At 38.3% G+C, this 25,934-nt stretch overlaps 1 protein-coding gene across 1 annotated transcript; it reads left to right on the top strand.

The window, feature by feature from the left end:
* Positions 1-1,216: 1,216 nt before the first annotated feature.
* On the top strand, positions 1,217-25,709 carry LOC134816460 (uncharacterized). Its single transcript, XM_063825310.1, has 12 exons — positions 1,217-2,956; positions 3,148-3,285; positions 3,406-3,568; positions 3,710-3,800; positions 3,931-4,026; positions 4,149-4,286; positions 4,520-4,680; positions 4,872-5,022; positions 6,653-6,804; positions 6,922-7,192; positions 24,476-24,637; positions 24,884-25,709. Exons 1-12 carry the CDS (start codon positions 1,897-1,899, stop codon positions 25,685-25,687), a joined length of 3,387 nt encoding a protein of 1,128 aa, XP_063681380.1. The 5' UTR covers positions 1,217-1,896; the 3' UTR covers positions 25,688-25,709.
* The last annotated feature ends 225 nt before the right edge of the window (positions 25,710-25,934 follow it).

The following is a 25,934-nucleotide window of genomic DNA, read 5'->3' as shown; positions in this document are numbered from 1 at the left end:
GCACCTAGTCAAGAAACCAAGAGCTAGAGCAGAAGGATAAAAGATTTTCACCAACGAGAGGCAAGAAAGGGAATTAACCGGGGGACAAGTAACATCAAATACAAGGATATATATAACATAATTTCAATTACAATGTAATTACTAATACAATGGGTATGGTAAATGGTATAAATAGTAATTATTTACTAAGGATGGAGAATCTTTCAGTACTGACAGTCTATGCTGCTATGATAACGAATAAATATATAATAAGGGGATAAATCTTAAAATACTGCTGTTTCAGTCACAGATACTTTTCTTGGTTTTTCCATATTGTGCTTTTTTTGGTCTTTTTTGTTTTTAACTTTTTTTTGTAATTTTCTTTCTTTTTTTTTGTTCCTTCCTAAACATGAATTTTAAGCAATTACAAAATCTCACGATAACATTAAATGATGTTGAGAAGGACAATAGAGCCTGAGGTTCTGGTGGTCTACAGGTGTTTCACCAGCTGTTTGGTCAAGTTCTAGCCCGTTACTTGGACTAGTAACGGGGGAACTAACAGTGTTAATAGTTTAAACTTTGTGCTATAACTGAACCTCAGGAAGAAGACATCTGGCAATGCCAGGGAGTGAGTAGCTCTAGCCGGCAGCCATCCAATGGACTGCTGCCGTTACCGACCCCGGGGGTGCTGACCACGAGTATCAGCCTCGGACCCACTACTCACTAGCTCTGGTGTTCTGAGCGGGGGCCTTATTATTATTATTATTAACAACCGCCAATAAAGTTATAGCCCTCCATCCACTGTTTCAAAAGTCTTCTCTAACACATATGAGACTTCAGGTAAAATATGATGATCACCACCCCCTTGGAACCCCATAATCTGAGTCGGCGGGTTTTTTTATGACTGGTAAAATTTTTGACCGGGAAAAATATGGCGGAATCTTCCAAAACCCACCACTTTATCCCGGTTATAATATTCCCGAGTAAGGCACATGAACTCCCTCTTGAAGAACTTGAAAAGTATACATTACAACTCAATGAATTAGCTGAAGAGTAAGTTATGGCTTTTCGATTCGTTTATTTTTGAATCATGTATCATAATAATATAATAAAACAAAAGTTACCACTTAAACTGACTATTACTAAAAATAAGATTGTACTGATCAGTTGAATAGGTCTAGCTATTAGAGTTGAGCTACTTCTATTCATTCATTTATATGACAGTATTGTTCCTCAGGATGTTAACTAGAGCAACAAATCGAAACAAAGAATAAGGGTCAACCTCTCAAAAAGAGGAAGCGTCAGAGATAAAAACCATTTCAACGGAATGTCAATACTCCCTAGTTGATAATACTTCATTCTTTTTAACCGTTACTAGTTAAAATGTAACTTGATCAGAGTTTTTATTCATTACTTAAAAGTTGTATTATTTAAATATCGTTTGTGTAATATTTTATTTCCAATCAATTCGTTGACTGATAAAAGTTTTTAAAACTGTTTCCTGTACAACTAAAGCTAATTGTATGGAATCCGAATAGTAATCTCTTAATGCGGGTTGTTTAATGTTACTTCAGGAACGACTGTGAAAATAGTTGAGAGAAGCTTTGCGCATTAATGCTAAAATGTGTGGATTTCGGTCGAGATATAAACTGTAAATTAAATTTATCCAGTCACTCAGTCAGACAGCCGAATTATTGGGAATATATTTTACCGTTTTATTGGTTTTTTACTTTCGGGGGTGCCCAACCTCATAGCTGGACAATGACCATATAATGTATATTGTTTGAAAGTTTTATTTTACTGAAGTCTGAAGAGATCATATTTCGTGGTAAATGAAAAAAATTAATTCGAGCTAATTTTTCTTGACCGGTGCAAATTCTAGCAATTATAACTCAATTAAAATAAACAATTTCTAGTATGTCAACATCAGGTACATTACATAAGTTTTTCAAGCAACCATCTCAAAGTACTGACAGGCAACCAGCACCTTCTGACTGTATCGTTATAGAGGATTTGCTACAAGAATCCAATGCAACACCATCTAGCTCTTCAAAAAGAAAAGGTGTTGTCAGTACTAGTGATGTTGGTAAGAGGAGAAAGCTCTCTTTGTCAACGCTTCGTGTGAAGCAAAATAACATAGCTGCTCTCCCTCCCATGGTTGTGATCCCTGAAGCTGAGCAGCAAACATCTACACAAGCTGATAGCTGCACCAAGAGCCTAACTCAATCTGTGAAGGATGTTTTGTCATACTCTAAATCTAAAGTTAAAGAAGTGTTGCCAAAGGATGATCTAGATAAAGTGGTTAATGGTTGCACCAAGAGCCCACCTCAATCTGTGAAGGATGTTTTGTCATACTCTAAATCTAAAGTTAAAGAAGTGTTGCCAAAGGACAACCCAGATAAAGCTGGTCCGTCAAACTCTAAATCTAAATCTGGTAAGAAAAACGTTGTAAAACTGTTGCCTAAGAACAAAGAAAAGAAAGTTTTTGGAAAAAATCATGTAAATAAGGTTGATTCAATTTTAGCATCGAAAGCAAAAGATTGTCTTAAATTGTCAACCAGTCCTGTAAAATTTACAGATTCGCCTATCAGAGCCAAGTGTAAGAGCAGGAACCATTTAGTTTTATCAGATTCTGATGAGGAAATGGATAATTTGACTAGTGCAGAACCAGAAAAATCTGGAAGGAGTAAATCTCCAGAACGTGATGCTAGTAGTTCAACTTCAGATGATGAAGAGGCTGATGTCGATTCTAGTTTTGGTCGAAGAAGTAAGATGATGTTAGAATCAGATTCTGATGAAGAAATTAAAATCTCATCAGCTGTTGAATCAGAACATAAAAGAAGTAAATCCCCCACATTACAAGCTTCAACTGAAGATGATCATGTATCTACTATGGATACCAGTGTAACTGGTCGCAGAAGTGGGAGAACAAGAAAGCCAGTTGAACGATTTACTATCGATTTATCTGAGGATGAAGGTAAGCTGTGCTGCTTTTTTAAACTCTCAATTTTCAGAATTATGATTAAATTTCGCTTACAACTCTTGTCGAATATGATAATCACATGATCTTTGAAATTTTCTATGGCATATTATAGTTTCAATAACCATATTTAGTTCGTTCCAACATATGAATTGATTCTTTAGGTTTTATAATCAACTCCATTGTAGATGATACAAAACGGAAGAGTTGTAAAAAGAAGACCCCCAGCAAAAAGAAAGGGAAAGAGAACACACCTCCTTTAGAAGATGAGCTTTTTATAATCGATGATAAACCCAAGCCTAGACGATCCGTATCAGCAGTTTTAGGTAACCACACGATTTGATTTGGCAAATTTTATTCCAATGTTTATAAGATGAAAATCAACTTTTTAACTTCAAGACTTTAGTTATGATATGACGTACTAGTTTATTAAACTATTGCACTAGGTGGTAAAGGAGCTGACAAGAAGAAGAAGGCAGCAGAACCTGCCCGAATGAGTAGTTCCAGTCTCATGCAGGAAGCTAAGAAACTGATGCTGGTGTCGTCCTCCAACAGGAGTTCTCCAATTCACATGTCTAGTAGTTCTCCTACTCCTGCTTCTGCAGCCAGGTTTATTTGTTGGTGTGGCTTTATAAATTCCTAAACTATAACAATAGAATTGTTGCTTTTTACTTGGCAAACTATTGTGTTTGTAATGGGATTAATATTAATCCCATCGGAAAGGATACATAAATACTCAATATTTTACAGTGCTCCAAAGTTATCAGATGAGGTCGTTTGGCCCAAAATATCACACTGTGGATTATCAAAAGAAATCATCATGTACCCTCTGTTAGAAGATGTAAGTGAATTTTACGATAAGTTCGAAATTGAATTTGTTGGTGAATTTGAGGGTAGTTTTTTAAAAACGTTACAGCAGAATCATCTCAGAATCATATTGTGAATAAATAGCCATCATAATATTATTTCAGGACCCAGAATATCTAGAGGACTTTGACCTTGATCTGGACGCCCTTAGAACAGGCTTCAGACACGAGATCCCTCAACCTCCAACTAACAAATCCCAGGTAATGTTGTTTTAACTTCAGTTCTTTTTATTCCTGCAACCTGAAATGCAACTTTTAATAAAATTCTAGTGATTATATCCATTTTGTCTAGAATACAAATGAATAATGATATTTTATCTCAGGTTTGTAGCAAGAGGTACGATGAGTGTGTTGATGAGCTGACCACTAACCATCCCAGTAGTAATGTAGAGAACATAGTTGAGCAATACACTAACTGTAAGAGAGCCCCCAGTCATCTCCTCTCGGAGGGGCCTAAAGAGGTTGGTGCATTAATTAGTTGAGTGTATCTTTGTCAAATGTCAAATTTAATTTATTAAAATATGCTATGCAATAATTATAATTTCCTCTTGATAAGTATTTAATATCGGCCCTAATTATTGAGGTAATCATAAAATTTGACGTTCACGTTCGTTCACTGTTTATTCATAAAAGGTCCCGGAGGTACTACGTCTGACTAACTTTTTAACCCCAAATAATGAACCATTTCACTTAGTTACAGCAGTGGGAGGATAGGACCTGGAATCAGATCTACTGCCCGGTGGACTACAAGAAGATTATCGGTAATAAGTCGGAAGTTAAGCAGCTTTACAAATGGTTGGACGGCTGGAGGGTTCGACTTCTTAATGAGAAAATTAGAAAAAAGAAGAAACACAAGTAAGTTATATGCCAGCTGCTGAATAACCACCATAATGTACGATATACATTATATGACCGTCTTAATAACTGCTTCCTTTATTTTATATGGTAGCGAAATTATCTATTTATCTTTTTGTAGACGCTTTGCAAAACATTTGAAACATAAAAGTTAGAACTTAGAAGAATATTAGAAGAATATTTATTTTCAGTTCGTACTCGGATTCCGACTCTGACTCAGAGTACGTTGATACAGACGGAGAAGAAGTGCGGTGGTTAGATAATGTAGTTCTTATCACCGGGCCCTCGGGGGTCGGCAAATCTGGGGCTATAGCTACTTGTGCTAATCAGCTAGGATACAAGGTAATATATAGCTACTTGTGCTAATCAACTAGGATACAAGGTAATGTATAGCTACTTGTGCTAATCAGCTAGGATACAAGGTAATATATAGCTACTTGTGCTAATCAGCTAGGATACAAGGTAATATATAGCTACTTGTGCTAATCAGCTAGGATACAAGGTAATATATAGCTACTTGTGCTAATCAGCTAGGATACAAGGTAATATATAGCTACTTGTGCTAATCAGCTAGGATACAAGGTAATATATAGCTACTTGTGCTAATCAGCTAGGATACAAGGTAATATATAGCTACTTGTGCTAATCAGCTAGGATACAAGGTAATATATAGCTACTTGTGCTAATCAGCTAGGATACAAGGTAATATATAGCTACTTGTGCTAATCAGCTAGGATACAAGGTAATATATAGCTACTTGTGCTAATCAGCTAGGATACAAGGTAATATATAGCTACTTGTGCTAATCAGCTAGGATACAAGGTAATATATAGCTACTTGTGCTAATCAGCTAGGATACAAGGTAATATATATATCATTATTATCTTACGGTATCGCGGTAGTTCTGCACTTGGTACCCGTAGAACTCTAGATCATTGTTATCTTACGGAATGCAACTCACTCCTTATGATATGAGATATCGCTCACAATCAGTAATCACGTACTCATATCTTGCCTTAATAATCATGTACGCGTCAATTATGAAGTTAGAACTGTAAACTAGACAATGCTATGCTGCTGACTTAGCCTGTCTAAAAATAAGTAAACGAATAATATGCAAAAAATTATAAATAATAACGCAAAAAAATGAATAAAATGTTTTATAAATAATGAAATACCGCTAATGTTAAAAGTGTGACTTCTATTTGCTTGAACTAATTAATTGCAATATAGTGAAATGTACTGGTTCCCACGTACCGGGCTCTGGTAAAATTCCTTATACGGGTAAAATATGTATCGTTACAAAGCTGGTATGTTTGGTTATCTCTCTTACGGAATGGACCACAGTTATTATAATCATACGATAATAATACGATGTCCGTTGTAAACATGGAAAATTTACCGAGAACGGCTTCTCTAATTTGAGGAATTTGATTTATTTATTTCCTAGTATGTTTAACCAAATAGTCGGGAAAAGGCTCTAGAGTATTTTGAAGTTTGAAAACTTGAAAACCCCCAAACTAGGAGTTCGTTTGTAGTTAGATGCTTTGAAGCGAGCGGGGTTCAAAATGACTGCGAATGATGGTTTCGAAGTGATCGTCAGGGCTCAAGATATTTGAATTTTTGGACATTATTTATCACAGAATTGCTGTTTTATGCACGATTTTATTTTTTGATTGTATGCCGTGGATGGATGGATGATGGCCGTTACTAGCTTTAAAACAAGTCAAATTCGTGGACAAAAACATGATTTGCTGCTCCAAAAATGTAGCGCAGATAATTCAGTTAAGAATATCCCAGAAACCTTTAAATAAATCAAATTAACGGCGAGAAGATTTGCCTTAATTTGTACCATAAAGTTATAAATCCCATACTATTGTAAAACCCAATCAGTCAAGACAGGCCCCATTGACCACCCTGACTACTAATTCGATACACTGTGACTATTCTGTGACACTCCCAACTACTGCAGGTCAAGGAGCTAAATGCGAGCTCGGAACGTACCGGGAAGAACGTAGCGGAGCTGTTCTCCGAGGCTTCACAGTCGCACTGCGTGACGGGAAAATCAGGGGCTGCAGACTTCACCAAACTTGTAGCGGACATATCTGCCAAAAACGCAGCCAAGTAATAATGATTTACGATACTCCAATTTGCAGGTCTGCGTTTATAGACTTGGCTCTGGGCCAGCTGGGCGAATTTCGCTTTCTAAAACTGGGTTTTTTAATTGTTTGTCAATTGCAGGCGGAAGAAAAGAAAGAGTGCTGGAGGACTGGAGAACTTTTACAGCAAGCCGAAGAAAACCGACAAGAATTCTTCTGAAATCATTAATGTGGACAAGCCTTCGAAGGTTCGGAAAAAGAAGAAGTCAGAAGAGGGGAAAGAGAGAAAGAAGAAGAATCAAGAAGGAAAAGGGAAGCTGAAGTTAGCGAAACAAAGTGAGAGCAATAGTGTGGCCGCTGTGCAGGAGGCTGGATCTAAAGTGGAAAAGTTGTCGTTGATTGCGTTGGAAGAGGTTTGTTTAACTTTTTGTTTCTTTTCTTTTCGTTAATTTTCTTTAATTAAAAATGCGATTTTTATATAATTCTTAAAAGAATATTCATAAAATCTACATCACAATTCACTATAAAATTTACACAATTTAAGTAATTCATGCTTTAAATTGGTTGAGGGTACGATAGCCTGTACTGCGAATACCAAAAGATCGAATTCTGCTACTCTCTTAAACGTTTATTTCTTATATCAGATGATGGCTAAGTTTAATATTTCCAGTGTTGATAGTAGATAACACCACGGTTAAGATAGCTAATTTACTTTCAAGATTAATGTTTCAAACTATCAAAATCTAATTCCAGTTCATATCTCCACAATGTTCATCATGTTCATTGTTCATCATGTTCCTCAACAGACCTCCAGAAAGAGTAACCACGGTCCTGGTTGATGGAGAACGCTTTGTTCTGATACCTTGTATCCTCCATGTACTCCTCCACAACTCCATCACAGTCACCGTAGTTCCAGTATCCCTGGTTATCTTCATCCATGTTAATGTAAGGGTTTCGGGCGTGTACCTCCCAGTCTACCTTCCATTTAACCTGCATGTCGAACCTTGGGATGAATACCACGAATCCGAAATGCCTCTTAGTTGGCTGGCATCCATCTTCGTCGCTACAGTAACGACGTGTGCTCTCTACTTCGGTCGGGCGGGAGAGACGTTTAGGGATCTGATGGACGTTGGGGTCTTTGATCCTGTAGAACTGAAGTTTGGTAACGGTGGCATTCCATTGTTCAAAATCATGGTGTCTTGGTGCAAAATCTGGAGGGAAAACAAGGTCGTCTTTGAAGCAGTTGGTAATGTCCACGTTGATGTACCGATAGTAGGGATATCTGGGGTCGAGTGTGGTCATGCCACTGACGGAGCCTTTGCAGGAGACTTTACAGTTGGCATCCCCGCTGAACATTTGGTACATCCCATCCACCTCAACATCGTTATCCTCTGTCAGCATAGTGTTCCTGGGCAGAGGAAGTTCATTTTCTCCTGAGTCGTCTTCTTCCTTTTCTCTTGAGTTGTCCTGTTCCTTTTCTCTTGAGTCGTCACTTGAGTCGTCTCTTGAGTCGTCTTCCATGTTTTGGGGTCCTTCTTCATCATCGTGGTCGTCCTGGTCGTCCTGGCGGCTACTGACATCTTTGTTCTTGTTATTCTTGTTGTTTTTTCCTCCTTTTTTATTTTTCTGCGCGTCCAGCAGAGTGACCAGGAGAAGGAGAACGAGTATTACTTGCCAGGCTCGCATGGTGCAACAAAACTAAATCAGAGAAATGAGAAATAAATATTCTGGACGGAGTTATTACGGTAACCAGATTTCTGTAATTAGGTATGTGATTTCTTTGTGTACGTTGATGGCTATATGGAATTATTTCGAGCTTTGTCGGACTTTAGGTCTGGCGGATAATGCGATCATAATTCAGAAAAATTCAATTTGGGGAACTGTATTTCATACTACTGTTTGCTATAAGTCGGTTAGGCGATACGATTAGACAAGCTCCATAGTATTTTCCTAAATCTTCAGGTCAGGGCAGAGGTGTCTGCGGTTAGGAAGCAATTTGCAATTTCAACTCATTTCTGGACGCTTTTTATGATGAAATAGTATAGATTTGGGTGAAGGTCATAAAATGACACTTGCTTAATATACGGCATATTTGCATAATGCATAAATAATTCATGTCCAATTTTAAACGAACATAAACAATCCATCGGTGAAGTTTCTCCATGTTCCTGACTTATGACTAGTGAGAGAATTCTGGGAAATATCTAAGATTTCCCTGAAGTACAGTAGGCGTCGCTTGCATCTGAGATAGTTGCTTCAAAGTCCAAATTGTGTGAATAGATTAGGCTAATGCTAGAATTTGATTAACTAATTGTTGTCTCCGTACGAATGTGTCACAGGTACTTGCTGAGCTTACAGCATCAGTTCCAGACGAAGGGCTATCTTGGGGAATATTCGTTCATGGACCGAATTTCAAAGTTCATTTATAGAGATTTGACGAACGACCAATATAAATATAATACCAATGAAGAATGGAGATGTATTGTCTATTGTTCATTGTTGCATGAAAGCACTGTGAAGTGTCCTAATGATAACAGCATAGTATTATTTGTGCATTTATAAAGAGAAAAGTTTGGACGTTTTCATCTTAACGTGTGAGCTAAATCGACTTTTTTTTTCTGGGAAAATAGCTGATTACTGACTAGGGGCTGCATCGTTGCTTTAATCAAAAAATATAATCACGATTTCGTGCAGAGTTAAATTCTGCAAGATTATAAATGTTCGGAATTACAAAAATGTTGTAGATCAAAGGCTATTCAGACCGGTCTCCTTTTTTGCAAAGAGGTCTCATTAAATTGTTGAAATTAGGACATGTCGTGATTCCAAAAACGAGCTCATGCACACTTCCATTAGATCCAGAGTCCCAGACTTCATCATTATCCACCAGCCCGACACAGCTCCTTGGAATTCCACCGAAACATATTTGATATTTCGGTGAAAGCAGGCTTGGGATTAGGGTAGTATCCGGACTTCGATAGTAAACGTTTTTTAGAAAGGCTGGTACCAGGTACATCCATCTGTATTGGTTAGAGGGTATAATTAATGAGTTTTTTTTCCACAAAATCTCAGGAGAATTAGTGTTTTCAATAAGCACTACAATGCCATTACAATCTTTATTAACGGATTTTTATTTTGACTGCTTTTACCACAAAGGAATTCCATCACATACGTGAATTTGTCCGAGCAACATACTTGATTTTGATTACTGTTGGTTGGTTTGGGCGTTTGGCAGACTGCAAGAAGATGCAGTCCAGAGGATTGCTTCTGGACAGCAGTATCACGTACATCCTCCTAACATCTAGATTATTTGAAGATTCCGAGGATAGTTGTTAGTGGATGCGGTATATCCTTTGTTCATTCCTTATGTAATGTACTAAGAACCTCCACATGTTTTACTGGCCTGTGATTCATGCGGAATTTTCGACCAATCTTTAATACCCGATATGATAGAGCCTTGAGGTTAATTCTAAATTTAGAATTAACTTCATGGGAGAGAGGGAAGTAGTACGGGTCCCCATCAGATCACATAGTTTCTCTGCTCACAGAATTAGTTCCCAAGTAAGGGGTCATTAAGGGAAATATCAATTAACGACTCGTTAGTTTAACGAGCCTGGCAAGCTGACATCAGGGACTTCAAGGGATCACGTGATATCAAACTAAAAATGCGGAAATTTTCCCCAACATTTTTCACAAAACAGAAATAAATTTGAGCGTTCCTTTTGCCTCGCATTCTAGAGACAACGTGACCAGTAAAATAAAAAACCTTGTACCATCTTGAACAGTGTTGCAGGCATCAAGGCATGCTTAAAATCAAAATATTCAAATATGCTCTGAAATTCTATTATCTTCAAACTGATATTCATCATCGGCGAAAATCCATTATCAACAATCCAAGCCGGTATTGCAGTAATTTTAATTGGGCACGACGTATATCACATGTATCTTTGTATAATTTATATTGGATGTATATTGTATAATGTATATATTGACATTTGACTAGAGGAAGTTTGTCAAGGGTAATATTTTTACGGTCATAGAACAGACAATGCTGGACGCTGGTCGGTCGGGCGCCGGTCGGCGGTAGGTGAACGCCGGTCGGAGGTCGGTCGACCGACCGACCAGCCTTGTCTGTTCTATGACCGTTTTTACTCCTCATTCTACTACATGATTGATGCTGCACTTACGACAAATTTTGTAGATATTCCAATGTTTTACCTGTAGATATGGTAATTTTCATCCGTCGCCAAAATTCACTTTCATCGGGTTAACACCGACTCTACTTCAGACTCTGAAAAAATTTGTAGCAGTTTAAAATATTCGTTGTTATGCTTATTTTTCAATCAAAATAAATGTGAGAGATAACAACTCTACCGTACAATTGCCCCGTCGCATTTAAACTGAAAACGACATATTCTGAAAGATTTGTTAGGCATTTTTTGGCGTTTTATTGTCTTCAAATCAAATCAAATCAAAATATAATGACACAAACATCATCACACGACACACATCATCAAAAATATATCAATTAAAGTTTACAAATTATCTTAAATCTATTGGCCTAAACAACCAAGTTAAAATGAATCTAATTTACATACTTTCCACTATTATATAAGTTGATAAAGCGTTTTTTAGCAACATGAGGATTACACACAAGATATTTATTGTGCTTCTCTTTATTAGTAGCATAATTAAATCCCTCAATCTTTCCTAATACTTCGTCCGAAACATACCAAAAATGACTATCATTTACAGATCCGTTTAAAATAGTCTCTTTTTTGAAAGCCTCTAATCTTATTTTAAAACTTAACACAGTCCCACAATTCAGTAGTGTCAATTTCGTAAAAATTATATACTTTTGGTTTTTTTCTTTTTATATGTTGAAAGGCCTAAAGATCTTTACCCCGCAAAGTTTCTTTCCCTTCTTGATCAGCTTGGTTTCATCCAATGTGTACCACTAGAAAGAACTCACAATCAAGGAGGAACTCTTGACCTCGTGATAACGACCAAAGTCTTTAAAGACTCTATAACTTCTATTAACATTGTGGAATCTGGGACTAGATCAGATCATTTTCTTGTTAAATTTGTAGTGTCTGTGAGCCTGAAGACCTCTTTGAATGATACTAGGGTGATGAAATACCGTGATTTTAAAAGTATTGTGGTTGAGGATTTTAAAGCAGATATTTTGGTTTCTGATCTCTGTAAAAGAGATGCTTGGTGCTCTGAGAGTCTTGATGAGTCAGTTAAGATGTACAATAGTATTCTATTGGAACTTATGGACAAGCACTGTCCTGTGATCAGTAAGGAGATGAAGAGTGAAGACAAAGGTAAACCTTGGATGGATCAGGATCTGAAAGCTTTACAGAGGCAGAGGAGAGCAGCTGAGAGAGCCTGGAGGAAAGGCAAGGGACAGAAGGATATTTTTGTCAACCTCAGGAACAAATTTATTGTCATTGAGCGACAGAAGAGGATTACTTACAATAGAAAAGCCCTCTTAGCCTCTGCGGGAGATACGAAGGCTCTGTACAAGAAAGTTTATAGACTCACGGGTGAAACTACCCAAGAAAGGCCACATGGTAATGACACTAAAAAACTGGCAGAAAGTTTTAAAGTTTTCTTTGCGGATAAAGTGAATGATATCAGACTTGGGATAGAAGAAGAAGGAAGTCATATCGGAGGGAACTTGTCATCGTCAGAGAATCTGGAAAGCACCTATTCAGGGCCATCATTTGATAAATTTCACTCCATCACTAGGCAGCACCTGTTACACACCATTTCTAAGATGTCTAACAAGTTTTGTAGTCTTGACCCTATTCCAACTTTCATGTTGAAGAAATGCTCTCAGGAGTTGGCACCGATCCTCCTGCACATAATAAACGGTTCTATGTCGCAAGGTGTGTTTCCAGCCGAGATGAAGACTGCACTGGTCAAGCCCACTATCAAGAAGAAGAATGCTGATCCAGATATTCTGAAGAATTACAGACCAGTCTCAAATCTTGCAGTTATGTCTAAACTGATCGAAAAGATTGTACTTGAGCAGTTAAACAATCACTTACATTTAAACAGTCTGCATTGCCCAGTTCAGTCTGGATACAGAGCGAACCACAGTTGTGAAACCCTGATGGTCAGGATGGCAGACGATATTCTTAAGGAAGTGCAGAAGAACAACATTGTGATTGTAGTCCTACTTGATCTCTCTGCTGCTTTCGACACGATTGATCATACAATCCTTCTTAAGAAGCTGGCAAAAGATTTTGGTATTAAGGACTCTGCATTGAAATGGTTTAGTTCATACCTCTCAGGCAGGTTTTTCAAGGTTAAGGTAGATGACTCATTATCTGACTTCCTGTGTCTGTTGTTTGGGGTACCCCAGGGCTCTCTATTGGGACCGATCCTGTTCATCTTATACATTAAGCTGCTCCAGGAAATAGCTAGAAAGTATGGTCTCGATATTCAGCTTTATGCAGATGACTCACAACTTTATATAGCTTTCCACCCGATGAGACCCATGGAGCTGCAGAATGTCACTAGTAGGATCAATGACTGTCTGTCTGAAATCAAAGTATGGATGGTTAATAATTTCATGAAACTGAATGAGAGCAAGACAGAATTGTTAGTCATTGGAAAGCCTTTGGTACTGAAGAAGTTTGACCTTGAAATAGCAATAAAGTTTGGTGACACCATTATTACACCAACTGTATGTAAAAACGATACCTGGAAGAGTCTTGGAGTGTTACTAGATGAATCTCTCAACATGGAAAGGCAGATTAACAACGTTAGGAAGAACTGTTCCTGGACAATGAACAATCTTAGAACTATCAGAAAGTATCTAGATGAGAGAGTTAAGCTCATGCTGGTCAAACAACTGATCATATCAAAGCTGGACTATTGTAATGCCCTTTACATGAATCTTTCAAAGACTAGAGTGAAGAAGCTGCAATCTGTTCTAAATGCAGGGATACGTTTCATTTACGACATCTATGACAGAAATACTGACTTGTCTCCTTTCTACAAGAAAGCTCATATTCTCCCTGTTGAAAAGAGGATATTTTTCAAAGTGTGTCTCATCTGTTTCAAAGTGACCCATGGATTGGCACCAATGTACCTCCAAGAGTTGGTTCAAATGAACAGAGATGATAAGGCTGTCAAAGAAACCAGAACAAAAACAGCATGCAACCTTCTTATGAAGATACCTAAGTTCTCTAAATTGAAGGCAACTAGCAGGCGGTTCAGCAACTATGCACCTGAATCATGGAATTCTCTCCCTCTTAATGTCCGTAACATCGACAATATTGTCTCTTTTAAGGGTAAGTTAAAGAACTATTTGTATGATCAACTATAGCCTGGTTAAGCTATTTTTTGTGGCTTCTAGTCTTTTTTTTTGTGTTATTTTTTTGTTTTCCGAGTATCCACTTCTTGTTTTTCTGGTTTTTATCGGTGTGTCAATAAAATCAATTATGTAATATGTATACTTTAACCATTTTTTGCGACAGTTAATCTGATATGATCTCTTTAACATTATTTAGTATTTTTGATTTATGAGACCCGTGTTTTGTTTTTAACTTTCTGCTCCGAGGAGGAGAGAAAGTTATTTGAGGAGAGCCGCTCAGACATGGGCACCGTATTGTGTAAATTATTTAGTTAACTTTATACAATATCTTTGTCGCATAGTAGCGGGGTAGTAAATACAGTGTTTCGTTTCGTTTCGTTTCGTATACTTGGGATTTTAATAAAGGAAGTGATCATGGGTTGCTCCGATCACATGACAATAGGATAGGGTTATTTTCAACTTAATTGGAGTGTCGTAAGAGTCGTAAAACCTAACCATCTGTTCATTCGGAACCATCTTTAGCTTTGGTCATTGATTCAAGAAAATAACAAATATATCATCAATGTTTCGAGCGACTTCTCCAGCATTCTTTCGCGCCGAGCAAATTCTACTGGAAAACGAGATCTCCGAACGCTTTATTTGTGTGTGCGCGCTTGAAAACGCGCTTATATCTGTCTATTTTCAATCTGTTTTGCCGCCGTTTGCAGAGTCGTACAGTACGCGAGTGTATAATTATGTGCAACCTATGTCCTATACTATTGTGGGTCCACTTCTCTCCTTGCTATAAGCCTTACAATAATTCCATATCTTGTTGGCTATTTTCCAGCTGTCTACCTGTATTGGCAGGTTGCCAGCTCAAGTGGTCACAAACGGCACTTGCCAGCCAAACGCAATGGTGTGAACCCACTTAGAGGTCATGACGATAATTAAAGCATCCCACTTATATGATTTGTGACACCAGAAGTGAACATGCTTTGGCTGAAGAACATTGCAGGTATCTGTAATAGATTGTGAAGTAATGCAATAACGGTCTATGATGCGATAATTAAAGTACCGGAAACGGTGCAATAATGGAGTAATGGATAAACGGGAAACCCTGATTGGTTGATCTCGTTTGTTCAGCTCATGCTCATTTAAGATAATCGTTTCCTGGAGCCCAGCCCGTTCGACCCCCCAATCAGGAACTCGAAACTCATCTCGTGGATCACACGTGTCGGCCCAATGACCAACACGAGTGATACCCTTTTTAAACCCTGGGCACACCTATAATTCCCACTTCTTGACTTCCTGAACGCCTCCCAAAGACCTACCACCGTTCCTAATTGTTAATACATTGATACATTAATACATTGATACATTGATACATTTATACATTGATACATTGATACATAGCTACAACCAACCCGATTTCAAGTCGTATTATTTGGTCAACTCACTCTAACTAAAACACAACGCAACCTACAAGTTCCATTGTGGGAACAGACAGATAGTCTGTTGGAACTATAAAGTCCTGAAACTAATCAACCTATCTCAAACCTAGACGATCAACCACCTCTCTCTTCATAACCCACAAGTGGCGCTGCGACTGCGAACCAAATTGGGAACTACAGGTTAGAGAATAGAGCTATACTGGTAACCACTTTTGTTGCCTTTCCTGCCAATTTTCGCTGTCAGTTTCATCTGCCAACATGAGCCAATGCACTCAGCAGATTTAGACAAATGTCACAACACCTTTTCCACAACACACACCATACCAACCGCCTGGATCACTTACTTACAAACCACCAATGACAATGCTTCACCACAACAATAAACATTTTGACAACGACAAGTTTGACCACAAAGATATGCCTGGACTAGGACATAAAGCACCTCCGACTCAAGAGTCTTTCAAGCTTTTTGGGGGGAAGAAACCCCATGAGTACAATCATCATGGGGATGACATCCACGATTTTCTACTGGCATTCGACAACTACTGCACAGTCATCGGTCTTCCTCCGTCTGCTTCATTCAAAGTTTTCTGCACATTTCTGGATAACAAAAGCTTTTCAAGAGTTATGTCACTGAACCTAACAGACAAACAACAGATTGGCATGCAGCCAAGGACATGATAGTCAAGAAGCTCGACCCTAACTACAATAGCAAAATGTCTGTCGACGAACTATTCAACATCAAACAGAGCTCAGAAGAAACCATCCTCGACTTTGCGGAACGACTCGAGAAAAAGATCAATGTAATTCCTACATGCAAGAAGATGCCTGATAGCACCAAAGAAGAGTTACTCCAGGATGCATTCATCAATGGAATAAGATCTGAGCAAGTAGCTTACTCGCTTCTCACAACACCTGGACTAGACCACTACACAAAACTTGTTGAGCATAGCCAACATCTGGAGAAAATCATCGGGAAACTGAAAAGCAGATCAATCAGAGGCGATGGATTTCCCAACGCAACCGCCCTCTTGAAATAGCACACTGCATTCCATGGCAGTGGCCCGCATCTCTTGGACAGGAAGTCAGAAGTGTATATACCATTAACGACAGCAAGTGTGTACTTGAAGCTACTAATGGCTGCTATAATGGATCATAATTGTCAGCATAAGGGAAAATAATACTACCTATTGTAATTTGACGGATGAAATATAATTGCTTTTTTATTACGGAGAAACTTCTTCATGTCGCCATTCTCGGAGGCGATTTTCAGAATAACAACTGATTGACTACATGACAACTGATTGACTAACAACATGACTCAAAGTCCTCCGAATTTACCTTGAAAGTATGCAACATTAAAACTGGAAAGATTATTATGGTACATCACGACAGGACACGAAAAGTCCCATCTCAGTTACAAAAACACTAAATGCAAGATACTATCAAGAACTCAAGAAGATTATGGTACAACATAAACTCAAGTCAGAAGAATTGGAAGAACAACATAACCTCGAATCAGAAAAATCAGAAGAACAACAAGTCATTGGAGACTCAATTGAGACAGGTCCGCAACCATCTACTACCTCGAGAAGATACGAGGATGATGATGAAATGCTCCTTTTACCATGCCAACGGTCAACACTTGTCCAGAACACCGATGCAGAAGCTGATGGCGAGTATATCTCATCCTTGTCTCTCGGAAATGGCCATTCTGAGGGAAGACTTTCGTCACAGAGGATGTCAACACCGCGCCACCAGACTTTCTCCAGAAGTTCTGACACTTTGTCCCATCGGCAAAATGATAGAGCAAGCTCTATATCACCGCAACAAATCCAGGGCGGCCATCAAGCCGTATCCCGGTCAAGCTCTACAGCTAGCGGTAGAGTCAGAGAGCTACCATCTCCTAAACCGTCCCAACATTCAATTCAAAATAAATTCACGCCCGAAATAATAAAATAATAGTACACAGCCGTAGGGTGGAGTCTTCCTACAGTTCAGAGTCATGAGTTGTGCAATGTGTAGCTACACGTGAAACATAAAAAATGATCCGGAGAATTATATAAGATTGATCACCTTATCCCTGATTCCCAAAGGATGGATAGGTACCTTCGACTCGGAAACAATATTTCAGATGACACGATACGACACAGAAAGAATACTACTTCTTACATTGCTGATAACTTATTGCCAAAGTGCCATGATTTGTGATGCACAAAATCACCTTACATTAATGAGATGGCCTGAACAAATTCAAAGCTGTGATACTACGGACCATAAAAAAGTTACGATTCAAAACGAACGCATTGTCTCTCCAAGTGAAGCTGCTGAGATGCACAACATAGCAGCAAAGAAACAGAAAAAACAATACACAATAAGATTTTACCGAAAAGCCAATACCAAGACTTGATTAGGACCAAATCATGCATTGACGAAACTGGACAACTGACACCGTCATTAAAGATTTTGATTGTCCTATGAAATGGATGACAAAGGTTCAGACGGACGTAATATCATGTAATTACAGCGAAGGTTACGTCACAAAAACACACACTCACCAGCCTATTTCCAACCTTGCCGATATATCAGACTGCCGTTACGATACAAGTTATTGAAGGGATTGCAGTAACATGTATTGTGCCAGACCCAATGGTACAGTCCAAGTTCGTACAAATTGGAACATTTAATGGTACAATAATCTCGTCTCATCTCATAATTCCTAATCGTTTGCCTTGGAAAACCCAAGTAAACTACCCGACAAAACGGAAAGTGACGGATTCCAAGTCACTGCACACCAACTTTTAGGACCAATGATGGCTGTTGATGATATCAAACTATTGTTGCAAGAGCTAACGCATAAAATGCAATTCTTGGAAGTTATCATTCCTACTGATATCTTCCGTCATCATTTCAATGATTCAACAATAATAGAAGTTGCTTCGAACTCGGAATACATTCTTGTCAGTCATTGCAAGCCAGTGGAGATAAAGTTTCGCCGACCTAAACCAGGATTTTGCACAAACATGTTACCTGTAAGTTACAGAGGAAACACAACTTCCTGGAGGGAAGGGTATATGTCTCCAGACGAAAGTACTGCATCAATAGTACGCCGCTCGAATATCTTGCGAAGTCACGACGGTGCATATTTTCATGCATAATCAGGTGCTATATAGATACCAACCTGGAGATATTCCCACAAGGCTTCAACAACATCTTGCAGTTCCGTTGCCCCTGATGGTGTCAAATTATACATCGGAACTATTACATTTCCGACCACTTGGGCAACAACTAATCGAGACGTCTCACCCTCACAAAGTGAAGCATCAGTCGATTTTCTCGCAAGTCAGCTGGCCGAAATAGAACAAAAATGAATCACTCCACAGAAGAAAGTCATGACACTTCAAGAGGACTATCATTTATTGGTCTTACATCTCTGAAACCTAAACACTGGGTTGATTTAGCAACCACATGGATTGTGGCAAAATCTTTGCCAGTATGTTCGTTCGAGTAAACAAACCACTCATCAATTCAACTCATGCACGGTCAACATTTTGCATGAATAGCGAGTGTGACCTTGACCAAAACTTATTTGAAAAATACTTTTATTGGGTTAAAAGTCTAGACAGAGGACAAAACACCAACGTTCAGCTCTTAAAGTCTTAAGAAGATACGACAACACTCAGTTCAATTCCTGCACCGCTCTTTGTTTCTGTGACCCAGAATGCTTCGGACTTCAAACTGTCGCAAAAGACGAGCCCGATCTCGATAATTTACAGATTAACGAAGTAACACACCACACGTACACTGCAAACATTGTATGTGCAGAAAGATTTGCAACTAGAGCCGAGTTTTGCGGACAAAATGATGTTGCACTGTATACCACGCTCAATAAAGCTCGAGACCAAGCTGTTGATCACATTTGGAAACGCAATATAAGATGATTTGAAGACCTACGATCTGCAAACGACATAACAAGCACTAACAGCACCCCTTTCAAAAAGGTAAAACGGGGAGTGCCTGTAGCAATTGCTGCTATCCCTGGTGCTGGATTGCTCGCAAGCATGGCCTTCAATTTCTTCAATCGACATGAGATTAAACACCTTAAATCTCATATTGCTCACCTCGATCATCAGTTCTCCAAGTTCACCCAACAAGTTCATGATGAAGTCGTGCAACAACGTCAATTCAACAAAGATGTTCTCTACTTAATCAAGGATTACCAAGAAAACGTGGACGAGAGACTAAACGAACTCCAATGTGCAATTACATCACTGTATACGTATGCTATCGAAAATTTGGTATTTGACGAGTACAGGGAGAAGGTGAACTTCAACTACGAATTTCATGGAGTGAATAGAGGGTTGTTAATACAACCGACGTCTCCAGCTATACTATTAGCTGAAGACCTTGAGTACTTCGTCAACTGTCAACAACAATCCGATATTCGCAAGTTCCTTCTTTGTCTTGTCAACAATGTACGTGGAACCTAACGCCGTCTTTCTCACTTTGAGCCAGCTACAGTTCCTGTAAAAAGCAAAGAAACTCTTGTCTTCGAGTAAAACTAAACGGATATACCTTAAAGACGATCAGTTTTACTCCGCAGAACGGTCAGAACGAAACTCGACCACTTAAACTGCTGGTCTGTCTCGATATCTCCAAAAAGACAAAGACGACCTGAGATTACTTGTCTTAGCAAAGCTTCTCAATGTAAAACGGGAGAAGTACACTGTAAACATTATGTCGCACAAGTTTCAGTAGGAGCCTTGACTTTCGGAAACGGAAATCCAGTCATTGGAATTAATATTGGAAGCTCCTAGAAGATCAATTGGATAGACACTCCTGACAACGAAACTGAACTTTACTCATGTGACGAGTACTCTCAAATCCAATTACAAAGTAGAGTTTTGTATTCTATCCGACCGGAAGACATTACCAAATTATTCACTGGACGACGTCACTGGACAGTAACATGTGGTTTCAAGAACTCGCGACTAAAACAAGAAAACATCAGCAGTTAAACTTTACACGGATCCATCAGCTTATCGGAAAGCAGGACCAATTTCTGTTACACACGACTAATAAAAGATCTGGAGTGCGTTAGAGAGGAACAAGCCGATCAGTTCCACCTCCACGACAGAATATAGTTGAAAATAACGACGAGAAACCGGAAGAGACGTCAATCATAATTCATCAAAACAAAACATCAAATACAGTATCAAAATCATTCCAATCAGATACTTCATCAACACCAAAACGTTCAACACGATCAGTACAAGCTCAATCCAATATTGAATAAATCATTCACTCAAACTTCACAAAAACGAGCATAACATTGGCAGTATAAATTGGCAGTTGGCAAAAATGACTTTAATGTCGACGTTTCATAACGTCCCCCAAAACTGACTTTAATGTCGACGTTTCATAACGTCCCCCAAAACTGACTTTAATGTCGACGTTTCATAACGTCCCCCAAAAATGACTTCAATGTCGACGTTAATCACAACGTCCCTCAAATGACTTCAATGTCGACGTTTTTAACGTCCCTATTATAATGGCTACAATGGCCACCAGAGACTCAACAAATGGACACTTTTCTCAACTGGACATCAAAACACAAACAGTGCATCTAATAATCATCTACCTAACCATTCTAAATCTGATACCGAAAAGACACGCTCTACAATTTATTTTCGAGCGACACACATCAAACAGGTTACACGCTGCGCTAAAAGCTTTAAAAAACAATAAGGACTATGTAAAACTCTATGAAGCATTACAAAGCTCGAAATCCAAAATATCAAGAAACTGTGGATCATATTCATATTATTTCAGTTCTTCCAAAAAAACAAATACAGAACACTTGTACCTCCAGAAACGGTACCGCTACTTTTGCAACTTTTAAATAATGCGGTGTGTGTTAAAGTATTTATTAAAATTACTGAAACGGTTTAATGTCGAATTTTAAATTATTTATCAAAATCAAGGAGAAACCGATTTTTAAATAAGCAAAGGCACCAATTTCAAACAGCTCTTAAAAAGTACCCAGTGTCCGAGCCTCTCGATATCAGACTTGGAGCTGCATCAATTAAGTATTTTAAAACCGTGAAATTCCGAATTTTGAACGACACCATTACAAAAAACAGACTGAATTCACTGGTTAACATCAACAAAATCAAGATACGCCCATATCTGTTTTTTTGAGCCTTTTAACGAAATCAGTTGTACTATTTTACAATTTCGTACCTATAACTTCAGCATAAAAACAGCTAGATAATTACCTCATTTTATCCTATCGGGAAACATCTTTTACGCTTGCTCATGATCATATATTGATCTATGGTGTTTCTGCCTTGCCACATAGGGGCTGAAAATTGGAAATTGCACATAATCACAGCAATAATAAAACATGACCTTCAACAAAGAAAAATTCATTTATCAAAACTGTAACACACAATGATCCAAAAATGAAATCAAGACTATAAGAAAAAAGAACGAAACCAACATACCAGGCTGTCGTGTCCCTTGAACCTGCTGTACTGACGCACTGCACTCATGTAATGCCAATGGTGCATGCAGTACGCCAGACTCCCGTCTCTCGTTCCATGAACTATCCCCCTCGGGATCCACAATCCATCGGGGGCAGTTCCTCCACAATGGGAGTGTCACAAGTTCTAAAACAACACGGCATCACGACAGGTTTTAAATCTTTTGAACCATGACACTTCTTTACACACAACACCAGGATCCAAATTAGCTCACTACCATAGAAAAATGCCATCAACTCCGGGCACAAGAATCAGTTTTCCTGGAGGCCGGCCTACTCTCACACCACTTATTGCATTCGTTGCTTCAATTCGCCATGTTTTCTTTTCTCCCCCAGGAAGTCTTGTTCAATATAGCGCTATTGTTACACTTTGACGACATCCTCCAATTAAGAGCTGTGAGCCGTAAATTACGACATCTGCTGGACCCGTATTTCCTCAACAAATGGGTGCAAATAAGCGAATCTAGCATCGCAACTCACAATTCGATGTTACCCGAAAATCGTACATGCCCCATCCCTTCCTCGCCTCATAAAACTAAAAAATGAACTGACCCTTGCAGCCAAAACAAAATCTCCACAAAGTTTCATCCAAACATCAAAGTTCATTTTCCAGCAGTTATATCAGAAATGCCTTGTCAAAAAACCATTGATGTGTGTAATATCAGCTTACCTAGAACAACATAATAAAAGATTCTTCAAACGACTGTTACAAAACAGTGTAATATGCAAAAAAGGCTCCTAAAAAATTTCATTTGCTAAAAGAACTAACAATAATCCTGGAAATTTATATTGAACTATCGTGCCTATATAATACTAAGAGTTACGAACATTTGCCAAGTGAACTAATGACTTACATTGATTACAAATTTATCTTCAATAGGAACAAAGCACTAAAATGGTTTAACCAAGATTAACCACAAATTTGAATCACCAACCAACGCACTATTTTAAACCTTCAAGGTGTCGTTCAAAATTGAAAAACGTAAAGTAATGGAAAATATATATTAAATTGATTTATATGTGAATTTATAAGTGGTCACACACAATTGTAACGAGAAACAAACTTTGTTAAAATTAATTATGATTACAATGCAGAAAGAATCTTCAGTTACCGATGTTTCTAGTTACATATTGATTGTGACAAACTATATACAAATATTTATTCTTGTGTCTTAAGATAAAAAGATAAAGTCAAAAAATATATTGTTATTTTCAAAACTAATTCTTCGTGTGATTTAACTATTCGTCCACTTTATAAACAAATTAAAAGGGTAATGGACTTCATTCAAGATATTTACTCATAACATTAAATTATTTCTTTCAACATGTGTAAATTTAATTTAATTTCATTTCCGATATTGATTGTAAAACGATGGTAGGTTCCTGACAAAATTTGGAATTTTTTTCCTGAGGGGGGAAGATTGTGGGTCCACTTCTCTCCTTGCTATAAGCCTTACAATAATTCCATACCTTGTTGGCTATTTTCCAGCTGTCTACCTGTATTGGCAGGTTGCCAGCTCAAGTGGTCACAAACGGCACTTGCCAGCCAAAAGTAATGGCGTGAACCCACTTAGAGGTCATGACGATAATTAAAGCATCCCACTTATATGATTTGTGACACCAGAAGTGAACAAGCTTTGGCTGAATAACATTGCGGGTATTTGTAATAGATTGTGAAATAATGAAATAACGGTCTATGATGCGATAATTAAAGTACCGGAAACGGTGCAATAATGGAGTAATGGATAAACGGAAAACCCTGATTGGTTGATCTCGTTTGTCCAGCTCATGCTCATTTAAGATAATCGTTTCCTGGAGCCCAGCCCGTTCGACCCCCCAATCAGGAACTCGAAACTCATCTCGTGGATCACACGTGTCGGCCCAATGACCAACACGAGTGATACCCTTTTTAAACCCTGGGCACACCTATAATTCCCCACTTCTTGACTTCCTGACTGCATCCCAAAGACATAGTAAAACCTATCATCGTTCCTAATTGTTAATACATTGATACATTAATACATTGATACATTGATACATTGATACATTTATACATTGATACATTGATACATAGCTACAACCAACCCGATTTCAAGTCGTATTATTTGGTCAACTCACTCTAACTAAAACACAACGCAACCTACAAGTTCCATTGTGGGAACAGACAGATAGTCTGTTGGAACTAAAGTCCTGAACCTAATCAACCTATCTCAAACCTAGACGATCAACCACCTCTCTCTTCATAACCCACACTATTATTCAAGATGCTGTACATCTCAGTGTTTCTTTCATAATTAAGACAAAAAAGCAAGCAGCGGCACAATCTCGTAGAATCGTGAATTCAGTCCTAAAAAACTACGTCTTCAAAATTGATTTAAACTTGAACCTGTTTCAGATTGACATAGCATTTGAAGAAGATAGAGGATTCCTTGCTGCAATTGTAGCTCTGACACAAGTTGCCAAACGACCGATTATCCTAACTTCTAACAATCCGAACATAGCCTTGCCAACAGATTCGGAGTTTTTGGTTCTGAAATTCAACCCGCCAAAAACAGAGGTAGGGATGGTTTTAAATTAACGGGACTGAAATGCATTCTAATATTTCACCATTTTTCAATAACGCGGTTTATTTTCACGCAAAATGTACAACTTTGATTGATCGCTACCTTACCTGGGGACCCCAGGCTACAATGTTCATCTCTGTTCGCCGAATAGATCGATTCGGCGGAATAACAGGCTGAGCGCCACCCAGTAATCCTTACCCAACTTAAATGATTAGGTTAATATTTCTACTTTATTTCAGAGTGTTATGTTGAATATGGGGTGCCTGTCACTGTCCTGCAATAACCACATTGCACCATACCAACTCCAACAATACAGTCAGTACTTCAACTCGGATTTACGGCGACTGCTAGTCAACCTGGAGTTTCTAAACATTTCCTCCTCAAAAAGAAAATTAACTGAGATAGACATAGCCCGACATTTCTTTGGAGTTAAACGTTCTCTAGCCCCACAAAAACTGTTCCTTGAACAAACCCAGGCACTAAACCTACAGTTTGTTTATCTGAACTTGGGTAAACTTCTGAAAAAGAAACAGCCGAAGGGAGAAAGGAACAGTCTCCTGGAGCAAGTTGTTTGCAGTGACACTTTCGTGTATCTAGATATGCTCTCTCCAAAAACACATTCCTCTGAATTAGACGTTTTTCCAGTGCGGACTAGCTCCTCTTTATTAGAGGATATAAGCCTTTTAACGGACTGCGGAGACGACTGTTTCATGCACAGGGTCTCCGTTGAAGACGGACTTCTTAATTTCCTCAATGTTGACAGTAATTCTCTCCTAAATACTCGGGTGAACTCTCTCAAGTTGAAGGAATGCAAAAGGTTTGCTCAAATCAAGGAGGTTCAAAGAGGCATTCACGAGGCTGTGTCCCACGTGAATCTTGTTTCTCGGTCAGTAATGGACGAGTTCAGTGCGTTGAGAGGGATTTGTAAAGTTGATAAGATAAAAGAGGAAAGTGGTGCTAAACGGAGGTTTAAACATTATTTGGATAATGATATTGGTATTAAAAACCGAGAATTGCTAGCAGAATATTGGTTGGGATCTTGATAGTTATTGTTGTGATTTAGAATATGGGATTTTGTATCTAGCTTTATGTCGGTTTTATTAGAGAGCACAAATTTAAACTCGCTGACTTTGTGACAGTTTTCCATTTCACATTTGTTTCAATGATATTTGATCTCATGATTTTGGTGTGGTAACAGAAATTATAGTAGTCTCGATGTAGAATTTTGAATTGTTTACGATTATTGCTGATAAAGTGTCTACTTGTATATTTAAAGATGATAATTCACAA

The sequence above is a fragment of the Bolinopsis microptera genome, chromosome 6 (assembly GCF_026151205.1).
Source record: "Bolinopsis microptera isolate Bmic1 chromosome 6, MBARI_Bmic_1.0, whole genome shotgun sequence".
NCBI classification, from domain to species: domain Eukaryota; kingdom Metazoa; phylum Ctenophora; class Tentaculata; order Lobata; family Bolinopsidae; genus Bolinopsis; species Bolinopsis microptera.
The sequence above is the reverse complement of the archived record's forward strand: the minus strand, read 5'-3'. Positions and strand labels throughout refer to the sequence as shown.